We start from the raw sequence: 14,954 nt of genomic DNA on the forward strand, positions 1-14,954 counted from the left end.
AAATTTTTATCCCCCTCATTGTCATAGATTTCTCCGGTCCGCGCGAGAACTGAGGGGTCTGTGGGGGCCACGCCTATCAACTGCATGAACCACTCTGTGGCCTGTGCTGTGTCTTCCAATTGGTCATGTCTATTTATAGGTCAAGGTCATATAAACCATGATCATAATAGTGTATACAGGGTTACTTTCGCCCAGTATTATTTTTGCCCTTCCACAATGAAAAACAATTTTGGCCCATTTTAAATTCTCCCAGTCATGGTTTTGTTAAAGAAATTTTACTGAATTATTTTCATTCACCATGTTGTAAATTCAACCTAAAGAGGGTAGGGCAAAAAAAAAACAACACAGGGGTGAAAATTTCCCTGTATACAGTAGTGTATTTGCTTTTCTTACTCATATAAATGTTATTTGAGTCTTTCAGTAATGATTACATAAATTTATAAAATGTTGAAATAATGAAAAGTAGTTATCAGTCAGAGAGAAGGATACAGATCCGCTATCTGGTACATGACTTGTGGACTGTTACGTAGAATAGCGTGAAGTTTGTAGAAACAGTCCAGTGCATCCTCTAACCGACTTATCTTTTTATTGGTTAACCCTGTAGAAAGACAGAGATGTAGTTAATCCTAATTTAGAATACATACAGATTTTAAATAAAATGGGAAATTTTTATCTTGAGATTTCAAAAACCTGAAAAAAAATATTAAGAACTGGTAGAAGATGATGACCCCTTACTAATGTAAGCACATAATTGTACAAAATCTGGTTATTGATAAGAGTTAACTTTATCTGAGGTAAGTGTAATGATTTATCTCTGACACAGTATGTTAGGATGGCTCACCTAGATTGTATAGCCCCTCTACACACGACGAGTCATTCTGTAGAGCCTCTTTATAGAATTCTCTAGCCTTCTCATAGTCTCCTCGGGCATACAGCACATTTCCCTTATTCACCAGAGCTGAAAAGATACATAAATATTAAGATTATCACAGTCAGAGGAGGTGTAACAATACAGCAATACATCAGTCATTGTCCCAAGAAACAATCTGTATAATGTAGAATCTACAGAAATTGTACTCGATATCGGAAAACAATATCTAGATCCTCTATGTACAAAATTTGATATCAAGACAAAAATTCAAGCTAAAAGATGTGGGTTACAAAAAATATGAAATTCTGATGAATCTCTAATATTATATTGTGTGTGGTAGAACATAGGTGATGTAACCGCAGGATAGACCAATCCACACTTTACAAAAGTTGTATCCCTTTGCTAGGTCAACCAAAAGGTCAAAAGGGAAAGAAACAACATTTCTCCTCTTTATGCTACCAAACATTTGGGTGGGCTATGATGAATCCACTGTGTTTAAATTGTTTTCTTTGGATGTGTGGGTAGCCCCAACATGGGGCAATCAGTATACACTAATGCCACAATTTCTCCCAGTCAAATGACAAAGTCACAAACCTGAAAAAAACAAAGGGTACTGTGAGGATTCTATGGGTTTATCCCCCAAGATGGCAGCAAAGGGACATAACTTTTGAAAAGTGTGGATTCAACTATTATATAATATAGACTATCAGAGAACATGTGACAAGTGGGATTGTGGTACAGAACATGGGACTAGTGGGATTGTAGTGTACACAGACCTGTGGGATTGTGGTGTAGAACGTAGGACCTGTGGGATTGTGGTGCAGAACGTAGGACTTGTGGGATTGTGATGTCATGTAGAAGTTGACTTACCTGCGGGATTATATCTATCAGCACTCATTGCCAGCTCAGCGTACTTGTCAGCCTGTTCTAAATCATTCTCCTACAGTAAAAATAAACAATTATAATTATAAACTGTGGTTAACATTACACAAAATACTCTGTTACGTATCAACCAAACAACATAAACATTGCCCTAGACCTGTCTATTACAAAATTAATAATTACTGTGCTCTCTGTTTATAGCATAAAAAGATTTTTACCATTGCAAACCTTGAAAATAATGTTAAACATGTTTTTATTAATTAGGAAGCTAAAGTAAATAATAATTGTTAAATCACAAGCATGGTTCACACAGATTTAAAATATTTGGTTATAAGATTGAAAATATTGTAGCTGATTGATAGTATATTATAAGGATCAAGAAAATGAATATCTTATCTGGGAATTGCATTAAACCGAATTTGATAAGGAGCAGAACTTGTACATATTTATCTAATTGTATAGAACTTTCTTGTTTAAAGACTACAATAATTCTAGTTACAGTGAATCTGATACAGAATTTGTATGCTAACGAATTGTAAACCATTTCAAAATTGTTATTTCATTTCCTAGTACCAGTTAAATTAACCAAGAAATCAGAAAATCCTACTGACTTACATAACATTTAGACAGACATGTACATGTATAAGTAAAATGGTTACAGAAAAATTAAAAGAGGGTCTTAAACTTGGAAAGTACAATTCAAATTCAACAATGAATGCATAAAATATATGCAATAAAACAAAAACAATTAGGTAAAAAATGACCCAAAGCAGAGAAACAACTTCTGTGACAAAACATTGATTCTGTGAACTACCAAAAAGCAAGTGGTCTCTCAAACAATATTCTAAGACTAATTATGTTAGTTTCTTCATTAATTTCTAAATGTTAATAAATATGCTTTCTATAAACTCCCTACCCCCTTTTCACAACAAAAGAAAAAAGAGAATTCCAAAGATTTCTATGTTTAACTTTTTCTTAGTGGTGGGAGTTGACACAGTGAAAAAGTACATGCTTTCAAATGAACAAAATTTCTTAGGCAATTTTTCTCAACAAAAAGAGGTCATAGGCCACATTTAGCTCACCTAATTTACAAAAGTCAGAAATTGCATAATATTATCATTTTACTTATGAACAGACAATAGGGGATGCTAACTCTACCATGGCACCTGATCCTCTGATGTTTTTGGAGGTATGTGTTTGGTCTGATAATATTTGAAATTCTTTTATTGGATTTCAGCATGATCATACTTCATTATCTTCACTCTTAATATTTATTTTTAAGATTTTTATATAAAAGACATTTTTCAGTCATTACAATTCCTTGGATGAAAACAAATAAATGAATAACTCAACCCAAATTGTATAGTTAACATCTTATATGCACTCAGAGCAATAATCAATTGAATTTAATCAATTTCAACCAATCAAATGCCAGAGTCACGATTTGTGCTTCATTTTTCTATCAATCAAATAAATGTTGATTGAATCTAAAAGAATGTCTAAATTAACCCAAAAATTGTTAAAAAAAATAATGATAACAACCAGCCATTCTGCCAATCAGATGCCATGGAGAACTCGGTAGAATTCTGATCTCTTGAAACATAGAAAACTGAGGTCATATGGGGGCAGTACAGTGTATTCTATGTTTATTTCAATAATCTTGACCTTTAACATTTGACCTTTGAGCCAAAAAACAAATGTCGACAAAGAAAGACTGTGTGATTGCTAAACTGCAATGCACATATTCTTGCATATGATTGTCTTGATAATCCTAATTAACAGCATTTTTCAGGGGATTCATGTCCTATTTTCCTGACACATATGCAAACTAACACATACAGAGAGACAGGTTACCAGACAAATATCTGATCAGAAAAACCTACATCAGCATTTGGTTCAGGTAAGATGAAAAGGACTCAGGAATGATACGAGAGAGCTGTTTTTCTCAGTATTTGCAAGATACAATTATGAAGTCATTCTTTTTTTGAATATTGTGGGGGGGGGGGGGGTTTCAGTTTAATAAATGAAATGATATCATAATATACACAATATATTTTCAGTTTACACATTTTTTGATAATTTTTTTTTTGGGGGGGGGGGATAAAAAAGAATGACTTCAGGAGAAAGGGAGATAAACAAAATAAATGATAAAGAAAGTAGACAATATGCAATGGTAAATAAGCTAGTTATGCTGTATATACCTCTCCATGCTGTAGTGTAAACATAAAACACACAATAACTGACCCACGAAGTGATTATAACATCTGACAATACTAGGCTAAAACATTCAGTCTTCAGGCAAGTTATAATGCGTTAACTGTATTAGATGCTGATTAAAGGCAACAGAATGTAGTTTTCCAACTTAACAATTAAATCAAACAAATTTGCCATGATTTATTCATCAAGTATAGGCCAAGCAGACAGAAATTAGAATGACTTAAAAGTAATGGTTATAAGCGAAGTAAAACCTAAATATTCCTGCAGCATATTCACTGAATCAGTATGTATCATTTCTCCTTTTTAAACCTATAGCAGTAATTGAGCCTATAGCTATCAGATTGACAAGAGACAGCTGCCTTTGTTCTGTCAGACAGGAAGAGGAAGTGAAACAGGAAGTCAGATAACTCACCAGGAAGTACAGGAAGGACAGGTTGGTGGCAGCCGTGCTCGCTACTTTTGTGTCCTTCTTTTCAAAAGATTTCAGAGTCTCGATCGCCTAAAATATACATAAAATGATACACAACAGCAATACTCAGACTTTCTGTCAGAACTTGTTTATATGGTAACACAATTTCATACATTAGACATAAATCTTTTGTTATTTTAGGAATGACTCTAATTCTTGGCCAAATTATTCGATGATAACCTGGTTTGGGTCAGTTTACACTTTATAATCTGTGACGCTTTATAATCCGTGAAGCGGATTATAAAAAAGCGTAAACTGACCCAAACCAGGTTATCATTGAATAATTTGGCCAAGAATTAGAGTCATTCCTTATAATTTAATTTTTAAATAATTGAACAACTGTGGGTGTAAAATTGTGGTGCTTTTTATGAGTTCAAATTTGCCGCTCAATAATGCATCCCTAGTAACGGAAGTGATTTGAAACAAGGGGACGTAATAACTGATACACAGATCTAGCAGCCATGATGTTTGTTTACATGAGGTAAGATCGAGTTACTGTTTGAAGTTAAAGGCACATTTATTAAATCTGGATTTTTTTATGCATCCCATGGACTGGAAATGAGAGGATTGCATGGATACAGATGATTCAGCTGGTTGTCAAGGGGGTGTGTCCCCATACCAAACCAGGTTATTAAGAAATGGTTTGCGTTCCTTTTTGGAAATCAACCAATGAGAGACTAGAATATAAACAAAATCAAATTATTCAGCAATACAACTCATCTCAAATACAATTCAGATCCTTTATTTCCAGCTACCATTCTTTATGAGTGAAAAATTCTTGAATGGGACATAAAACAACATAGTTTTTCAATCTATCAATCCAGCTACAAAACTCTCAAATTTACTTTATTTCTAAAATTACCTCATTGACTGAAATTATGTGCATGCTTTAAAACCCAATTTTCTTGGTTCAAATTTTTCTACCTTGGTTGAATCTATTTTCACTTACTTGGTTGAAATCTTTCTCTTTCAGGAACATGATGGCCTTGTCGATTTCAAGGTCATGGGCAAGGTCAAGGTACTGTGAGGACTTCACTTGCTCTGTGCACCTGTTAATTCAGAATTATCATATCATATTGAGATGGAAGCTTTCTTAATCATCAAGACTTCTTTCTGTGTATAAATATTGATGTAAACAAACTTTTTAACCTGATTAAATTTTTCTGTTGAAATAATAATATTGGGATTCAAAAATGCCATGTAACTACTTCTGATTTTTTAATCTTCATCATGGTTAAAATGTTTTTTTGCATGGAACTATAGTTCTATTCTTAATTTACATATATATATTACTTTGACATAAAGTTTTCATGAGGCATGCTCTGCAACAAAATTTTTTAGCTTATTACTTGTACAAGTCATGTATTATCTTGGACGCAAGTATCAGATCGGTACTAACACTGTGAACAGTAAACAAACTGATAACTGGACTTTATATATGCATGAATCAAATGAGGTTTGAATATTTTTTATAAATTTACATTTTCTTTCGTATCCCAGGGAGAACTGGGCTTCGATGGCCGGTGAGATGATCTTGGCTGCTGTCTTAATGCAGTTCTCAGCATCGTACTTCCTGTTAACAAGAGTATTCAACTTTTAGTGCAACATACTATTAAAGCACAACAGTTTCAGTGCTACAGAAGTGTATCACCAATCTTTCTTAGATTCTGTTGTTTCTAGATTATCATTGTTTGATCTTGTATCTGTCGGAGGGAATCGTTTTTGATGACCTCCAGAATCAGGTTATAGTTTTTATCCTCCTGTCAATATTAACACAAAACAATGAGAGGTAATTCAGCTCTCAAAGAAGCCCTACAAACTGTAAACAAACTTGAATTAGCATTCTAAAAAATTTAATATCCATGTATTATGCCACCTTCTTGTACTTGCATATATTATTTTTGTTTGTAAATAATTTTTTGTTAAAAGAGAATATTTCCTGAAGATATACATGTAAATTTCAAACTAAAGTTTGAAAATAAAAATTGAAAGTGAAAATAACAAACCAACATAAGCACATGCTAAAGATTTTGGCTAGGAAAAACTAGAAATTGGTTTGTAATTAAATAGTCTCTAAATCCAAAAGTAGTCCAATGTCCAATCATGGCTTTGCTATTCTTGATAAAATCATTTTTAAAGAATTTTCTATATATGTCTATGTAAAACTGTATATGCATTTGTAGACATGATTTACTATAGGGGGTTTGTAAGTGAACAAGTTGCTTGAGATCTTCACTACAAAAGGATGCTTCCATATAAATATGATAAATTTATGGTTTTGTTTGAAACATAATAAAGCAGTGCATCTTTTGATGAAACCTAATGAAGCAAATTGTTTAAGAAACAAAGTCCGCATTTTCGTGAATGTTCAGGATAACCTCCGAGGTCGAGAATTTTTTTTTGAAAGATAAAAGTCGAGACTGCTGATATTCTTGTATATTCTTGTTTCATCAACTTGTATGTCAGTAGTAATGACTTCCTTTTAGAAATTGTTCATACGAAGAGCATGCTCTTGCGTATCGAATCAACTGAAATATATAAATTCAGCATGCAGGTGATGAATGTATTTTGCTGCAAAAGAAAGAGAAGTTGACGATAGAAAAATGAATGTCATCACATTTACTATAGGACTTGGTTGTAAGATTACTATATTTTTTTCTAGTAAAATATCCAGGTATGAAGCAGATATGTCAGACTATATTGTAACTTAATCTCAAGCTTACCTTGATATTGCGTATCTTCGATGATTGAATAGAAATTACCGTTAATTTAAAATACATGTACTTCCTCGATATATCTAAATGTTGAGTTGAAGGCCAAAGCTTTCTTTTACACATACTCTGCTTCATATGAATACAAAATAGGTCTGCTAATAGCGGAGCACAATAAATAAAATGTGAAATTTTTACAACGACAACGGAAATCGGCTATGAAAATTATCCCTTTCTCAGAAAAGCTCACTTGAGCCAAAGGCTCAAGTGAGCTATTCTGATCACAATATTTTAATACGGTTTAAACTTTCACATTTTGAAATTTTTTCTCTGTATATTTTTTGGGAAATGTGACCAAACTTGGTACAAAGCATCCCTTGATAGGTATTTAATAGGTATTTAAATTTTTTAAATGAATTTAAGCCTCAAGTCCTCTCACAAGGGGAGATAATCAAGAAAAGATAAAAATAGAATGGGGTCATTAAAAAATTCCTGCATGATGTGTTCAAAAAGCATGGAAACTTATACTGGAAGCATCCTGGTTGTCACAAACACTATCCCTATATTCTGCAGGGATATTGGGCTAGGTAAAAAGCATATTTTAAAATTAATTACAATTTTAAAAAAATCTTATTGAAAATTATTGTTAATGTAAACCAGATAATCTGCAAACAAACTGAAATTTATGTAGAAAAAAATTAATAAATACAAAATCCACTCAAAAATCAGTAACCTCCTTTTTAATTAGTGTTGTAAAAACAGACAAATTTTACTATCGATAATCAAAGAACAGCATGGTCAAGGCTTCTCAGGTGAGTGATGTGGCCCATGGGCCTATTTGTTTAATTATTGTGTATTCTCTTTTTAGATTCTCTTTTGAGGTTGCATGAAGGATATTTTACAAACATTATAAATATAATTTTTCATACAAATACAAATTCACCATGCACATTCGCCTTTTTTCAACTGCAATGGAGGAGTGAGCGTCCCTTTGGTGAATATACCGGTCACAACCGCATCTGTATTGGAAGTTTAATTGTGACGTCATGAAAAATTTCACGACCCAAAAATCAAATTATGAACATCATGATGCGTCAAAAACAACTTGAATTCAATTTTTGTTATAAAATATTTGCAAAATCTTATAAAATAACAATACTTTGTTTTTATTATAAATAAAGTTTTTTAACTATTTTTTACACCCAGCTTGACATACTCCTACATGTAGTGATCCTGAGAATAGATTCACTGGTTTAATTTTATAAATTGCTTACATAAATATGAAATCATCGCTTATTTTTTAAGCTTAATTATGAAAATTATGAAATCTTTTAGAAAATAATTAAATACAATGTATAAATAATTTGAATTTATCTAGTACCATTGGAGCTGCACAGGGACAAAGAATGTATAGAATATTGCTAAAACGATAAGCGTTTCTTTCATTTTTTTAAAAGAACTATATGTATCATGACATAATGTGACACCAGTCAAATTTTAAAAATTCTTGAAATGTGCTGAATTCTATAAAACTTGTTCACGAGATATATAAATTAACAGAACGTACTGTAGTTTCATAGCAGTTTCTTGCTTTTATGACTTCACAAACTAGTCCCATTTTGTTTTAATCCTTGCCCTACCTGCATTTGTAAACATTTTGTTTTTGACTATCACTTGATAGGTGTTGAGTGCTTCGTTAAACATCTCATTAGCAGCATACTGGTTGGCTAAGTTAAACAGCACCTAAAAAGTCATATTCATACACATTTATATTTAAATCGATAAAATCTAGTACAGAGCATACACATGTCCAAATCATTTGTATTTTGTATATCAGATTTATCCTTTTCTGAATGATTAGAATAGGTCAGGACAGTTGTAAGTTATACAACAATAGTGCACAGATAATTAACTTGCAAAGACTAACAGTATATACATTACAGCAGTTTACAGTGGGCAAAGTGGAAGTTGCCTGACATGGTAGAGAAATGTTAAAGATGTGGTTGAAGATAAACTTACAATTTAGAAAAGGTCAAGGTTAATTAAAAGGTGTTAACAGAATAGGTAAGGTCAATTTAATTCAAAGAGTAGGTAAGATCTAAGTTATTCATAGAATAGGTAAGGTCAAGGTTAACTCACAAAGTAGGTAAGGTCAAGGTTAACTCACAGTGTAATTAAGGTCAAGGTTAACTCACAGAGTAGGTCAGATCAAGGTTAATCTGATCTCCCATGGACTGTTGCTCCCTCTGTCGCACTAGAACTCTTTCTTTTCTCCCTGCTTCTTTAGCCTTTTCAAGAGCCTAAATACACAGAAGAAATGGACTCATCATGTTTCATTTTCAAATTTCCCATTTCAAATTTGTTTGATTAAGCTCTGATAACAAAAAACAAATCCTGAACCAATGATATTATCCCCATACCAGACTAAGGTCTCCAGTGCTATTGGCAAAACAGCTCTCCTCTATTAGTTCATTAACTTTTTTCTCCAACTGGCGGATCTTCTCCTCTGGGCTGTAATAAAGTATTGTATAGTATACTGTATAAAAACTAAATAAGTGTAAGTTTGAAATCATAAATTTTTATCTGTCATGAAATATGTGATACCAATACTACTGATTGCTGTATTTTTTACAAGTTATCATGGAACACACAAACATTCAATCATTTAACATTATCATACAAGTTTTTTTTTTTATAAAGCTGATTATTTAATTGTCTGCATTGCTGACATCTGATAATATAGATGGATTAGTCTTTACAGCTACCTACGTTTCCTCTGGCTTGGGCTCCAGTGGGGGAGCCGGTCCTGCCTGATTCATGGGATCAAAACCTGCAGCTTAAAGAAAGAAGTAAACTTACTTACAGGTTAATAAACAATTATTAGATTTGAATCATTTGATTGAAGGTTTATGCTGCAAAATAACATAATATCACATGAATCATTACTAATGTTATTCATTTACATCAAATACAAGTCTTCCCCTAAAACACTACATTCTTCAGTTAAAAAATATATTTGAAACCCATTCTGCTTTGTGCCGTTCTCGTATACAAGTCTTGGGCCACGAGAGTGTTCTTGCAATTTCTATACTATTGAATGAGGGCCCTCCCTTACCTCTATTTCTGGCTGTATTATACCCAGCCCCTCTCAAATTGTGCGTTCCCTCCCCTATACCTGACCCCTCACAGAGTTGTATACATGAGTCCCCCTCCTCCCTTCCTTCCCCAATTTACCTCTATTTCCGGCTGACGTATACCCTGCCCCTCTCACTGCCGTCATTGGACGAGCCATATCCTGGCCTCCTCCCACTGCTCCTGTATTTAGGCGGCCCATGGAGGAGGGCATTCCCATTCTACCTCGTGCGGCGGTTCCAGGAACTCCCCCCAGTCCCCTGGCTGCTGTCTACGATTCAGATTCATGAATAATGTCAATACTGCTGGTCATAAAATGCACAATACTTAAAAATATGTCATATTATGCCTTCTTGCATACCTCTATATGGCAGAATATGGCAGAAAAATCTTTTGATTTTTTTTTTTTTTGGTAAACGAATCTAATAATAAATCATCATCCCCAACATTTCAATCCATATAATATAACATATTGCTAATCATTTATTTAACTCACATACTGGAATTCTGATACAGAGAGAAAACAGTGTTTAATATAGTGTTATAACTTCAGAAGAATCATGAGATGACAGTAACTTACAGGGGGAGGTCGCCGACCATGACTTGTTCTCATCACAGCTTTCTGGAAGGATGTATCGTGTTGTAAATCCTGCAATCAAAAAAAGGTATCTTACATACAATCCTGTTTTCATGATAGGCAGGGAGATGGTCAAAAAGAGTCAAGACTGAGTCTCAAATCAACATCTTCTCCCCAAACATGCAGACGCTAGCTCTCGCAACAAGGTTATAGTGGGCAAACATGCCCCAATCTTGTCACGCTTTAGCTTCCGTCTTATTTTCAACAGATGGGAAGGTATAATTTTCAGTATATTGTGAGACTCTTCTAGTGAACCACCAGTCAGAAATGGGATTAATTAGCATGGAGACAAGGCAGTGTCAGCAGAATTTTCAAAATGATTAGAAACAGATGGTACTTTTATAAAAATAGGAAGCACCTGTTGAAAGCATATTTCATTAAATATGTTATTGAATTTAGATTCTCTGTTGAATATTTTGAAGAGTAAAATCATGATTTCTGCTGAGTAAAAGTACTGGATATCGACGGATTTTAAAGGCCTGTGTTAGATTAGATTATTATGCATGCAATGACTATATGCTACATCACTATACACACAGTATAATTACACACTCACATCAACATCCAGAGTGGCATTGTAATCATTGAAGCCCCCATAAATGTCATCTTCGTCCTCGCCCGCTAAATGGACTTGCTCCATCATGTTCATGCGATTCATGTCAAGAAATTCTGTATAAGGAAAAATGTCATTAGGTTTATGAATGAATGTTTTTCTCCTCTTCTAGTACATGTTATACCCCTCCTTTTTAAAAAAGAAATGTTCATTAAAATTCGTTCTTGTAAGAACTTCATTATGATTTTTTTTAGCAAGCAATCATAAACAGTCGTACAGTGAATTATTTTCTTAAATTTCAAGACAAATACGAAATTGGTTGATTATAAACTCTAAAAGAAACGATTCCAATCATTTTACAAACCATCAGTTCTCTTAGCTTGTTGGAATTTTTCGACTGCGCAAGAGAACTGCGCATTTACGGAAGTTTGTCTCTGGCAACTCTGACATCCGGTCTTATGATTTTGACAGAAAAAAATAAATTTACCGTTCTAGAGATTAACATATGGTCTTTAGATCTAAACAGTTACACTGTTAACAAGAAGCATCAAAGGGTCGACAGGAGAAGGTGAACGTTTATTTCCAGTATTTGCTTGCTCGGATCTTTTGAACTTTAAACCATTTGATCTTATGAAAATACATTACATGTAACTCGTACAATGTATAATTTACTCAAATGTCAACAAATGATGAGTAAATGGTTCTCATATCTTTGTTATTTTTTATGTCTTTAATTTTAGGGTAGAATGTTTTAGGAGATTGTTTCAATACAGAAAATGCCTTTTGATTGACAAAATCATAAATAGAAGATGAGCTGAGACAGTAAATGAAGTTTAAGGACTTAAGGTGTGAGTTTCACTTTATATATCCATATCTTTGCTGTGATTACTCTCAGTGCAAAGCTTTGTTGAATGGTACTTTGATCTAGTTTACTGCCTGTTATTATTAACCTTATTAATTTTTCGTGCTTCTTTTTTCAGTTTAACAAAGAAGTCTTTAAAGGAATATGGCAGACTGGGAGAAGGCGCCAGAGGTTGTTTTGGGTAAAGTGTTTAACTGCCTATCTTTAGTGGACAAAGTGAGTGTATACAATACCTGTTCCATCTGGCGAGAAGCTCTAGGACAGACCGGCGCATGGCACCGATTCCAGTACTCGGAAAGTCGTGTTTGGGATGAAATCTTTGAAATGGGAATCCCATCATCCTTAGAAGACTTGCAGCAGTATCAGGACTTCCATCGGAGTGTTTTGGAATGTGTCGAGAGATTCGGAAGGTACATGAGGAGGATCTATGTAGCCATCCAGAGCACATCCTCATTTGAAGTCTACCAGAAAATAATTCAAAATTGTTGTAATGTTAGGAAATTTACTTTAATATGCATGTGTGTAGAGTTATCAGAAATGGAGCTTTTGAAGTGTACTTTGCGGGAGTTCCTTCAGAGAAACAATGTGATAAGGGAATTAGAAATAGAAAATGTAGATAATTCAGGTACCAAAAATGCACCCCTGCCCATTGGACTGAAACAATCAGGCTGTCTTCATAGCTTATGGATTGTAAATTCTTTCCGGAGCAGCTGTTTGAGTAATTTGATGTACCTTGTGAACCTGACGGAGCTAGCAATGATTCCCCATCAGTTAAACTTCAGTCTATTGAAACATCTGGCTTCATTATCCCTGAGAGATCTCCATATTGTGGCCAACGCTCAAACCCGAGGCTTCTACAATGAGGCAATCAGTGACGCACAGTGGGGCGAAATCAGGAAACATGGACCCAAACTCCGAGTTCATTGTTTCTTAGCAACATCCAATGAATGGACAGAAAAAGAGGTTTTCTTGAAGCCTAGCATGCCTCTGGCCTCCCTTGTGTATCGGAAAAATGTCTGGATTAAATATCTAGAATCAGTGTGCACACTTATGACATATCACTCTGATACATTGACGACTTTTGTGGACTTCAGCCTCTGTCAGCAGCCCTATAATTACCCTGTCCCTCACAGTTATATGGACCGTGTGGACTGCCATATTATAAGACTGGCTCGGCTCTGTCCACGACTCCGGACGGTGACCATTAAGGAGACCTTGTCCAGCGCAGCTATCCTTCTTATGGTGTACCTAAATAAAAACCTGACAGATTTCCTTGTCCGTCGTGATATGATATTGTATGTTAACGACCTGCCAGAGGATTTAGAAACAGACTTTATAATTAAACGTTTTATTGCTGATAATTATGAGCGAGATAATTTTGAAAATGCTATATCTTCATTATTAGGAACAGAATGGCACATTCTAGAGGTGTCAGAATTTTATGAAATAATTGATTTTAGATATTCTAAATTTTCATAAAACTGTTTGTTATTTAAAAGTTTATATGTTGAATGATTTTTGCAATTAAGAATTTTGGTTTAATTTTTGTCTTGAATTTGGAAAAACAAAAAGATATTGAATAATTGATCTAGTGTTATTGTTTTTGAGATTTTTTTTTTAACTGCAGTGTCAGCACTTTAATCACTGAGCAATTGAGGCCTAATATATTGACTTTTCATGCACCTTGACACCCACTGACATCACGATTATTAAATGAAGGATAGAAAAGACACAGAAAACTATCTTTTCACAATTACCATCATGAATTTTCCATCAAAGAAAGAATTATTTTAAATTAGGATTGAATGTTACTGGGTTCACATATGTGTAAAATCAGTACTTATATCGGGTCTCAATAGCTGATTTGTAAGAACCCAGGCAGGGTATGCCAGAGGCCTTAGGTTTAAGTCCAGTTAGAAACGTGATTTTACACCACTTGTTATATTTGGTGTCAGAGGAGGGGCCAAATTTATGCATGCAAATTATTTTTCATTCTTTTAAAATGCCTTTAAAGTTCTCCTAAAAGACAACTGACCTCATGGATTTGGATTTTAAAGAATTGAGAGTGGAAATATTGCATGGTGATATTTCAATTTTTTTAATGGTCAGGAAGGGGACTTTGAAAATTATTTGTGGTCTACTTAAAAAAATTAATAATTATTAATAAACTTAAACTGGGGTTCTTAGATTAACAAGACTCAATCAAAGTAGTTGGACATTTGTTTTAAGTCAATAAAACGAAGGGGAAGACCATTAACATAAATAAATAATGTACAAATATTCTACGCACGACTTGATGAAAACTTTGTTGACATCGGTACTACGAATCACCGGAATGCCCCGTGAAGCGAAACTGTAATCGAGATCAAATAAACCCTTCGTTTCTCGGTAGTTGCATTGTGTTGACTTCCTGTCTCTTTGTTCCCTTCGGTTCTCCGCAGGTCATGTGACCTGGAGTGTATATAAATACGGAGACAATTGGGTTGTTGAGTTAGTCTGTTGTGGACGGCCGATGAGAGAAGATCGCCAGAACAGAAGTCAAACGTGTAGGTACTTCAATGAAAACCTTGGTTAAATAAAGTCTTAAGTGTCTGAAATAGACTTTCGAGGCTTTGGTTTG

At 34.1% G+C, this 14,954-nt stretch overlaps 2 protein-coding genes across 2 annotated transcripts; one reads left to right on the top strand and one right to left on the bottom strand.

Annotated features, from left to right (window-relative positions):
* Positions 1–5: 5 nt before the first annotated feature.
* On the bottom strand, positions 6–11,583 carry LOC134275837 (intraflagellar transport protein 88 homolog; the record flags this gene model as incomplete). Its single annotated transcript, XM_062758132.1, has 15 exons — positions 11,476–11,583; positions 10,863–10,931; positions 10,385–10,553; positions 9,920–9,986; positions 9,571–9,661; positions 9,346–9,450; positions 8,791–8,893; positions 8,532–8,571; positions 5,930–6,012; positions 5,389–5,492; positions 4,383–4,469; positions 1,742–1,811; positions 842–958; positions 490–598; positions 6–129 (listed from the first exon to the last, which is right to left on the bottom strand). Coding segments are annotated over exons 1-15 (1,440 nt in total), but the record flags the coding sequence as incomplete, so codon positions are not given.
* A 336-nt stretch (positions 11,584–11,919) lies between these two features.
* Positions 11,920–13,890, top strand: LOC134275848 (F-box/LRR-repeat protein 21-like). The gene is made up of 3 exons (XM_062758142.1): positions 11,920–12,040; positions 12,213–12,318; positions 12,453–13,890. The coding sequence occupies exon 3, from the start codon at positions 12,479–12,481 to the stop codon at positions 13,811–13,813; it is 1,335 nt and encodes a 444-aa protein (XP_062614126.1). The 5' UTR covers positions 11,920–12,040; positions 12,213–12,318; positions 12,453–12,478; the 3' UTR covers positions 13,814–13,890.
* The last annotated feature ends 1,064 nt before the right edge of the window (positions 13,891–14,954 follow it).

The sequence above is a fragment of the Saccostrea cucullata genome, unplaced genomic scaffold, assembly GCF_032062105.1.
Source record: "Saccostrea cucullata isolate Sc308-1 unplaced genomic scaffold, CSIRO_AGI_Scuc_v1 ctg13800, whole genome shotgun sequence".
Classification (NCBI taxonomy): Eukaryota; Metazoa; Mollusca; class Bivalvia; order Ostreida; family Ostreidae; genus Saccostrea; species Saccostrea cuccullata.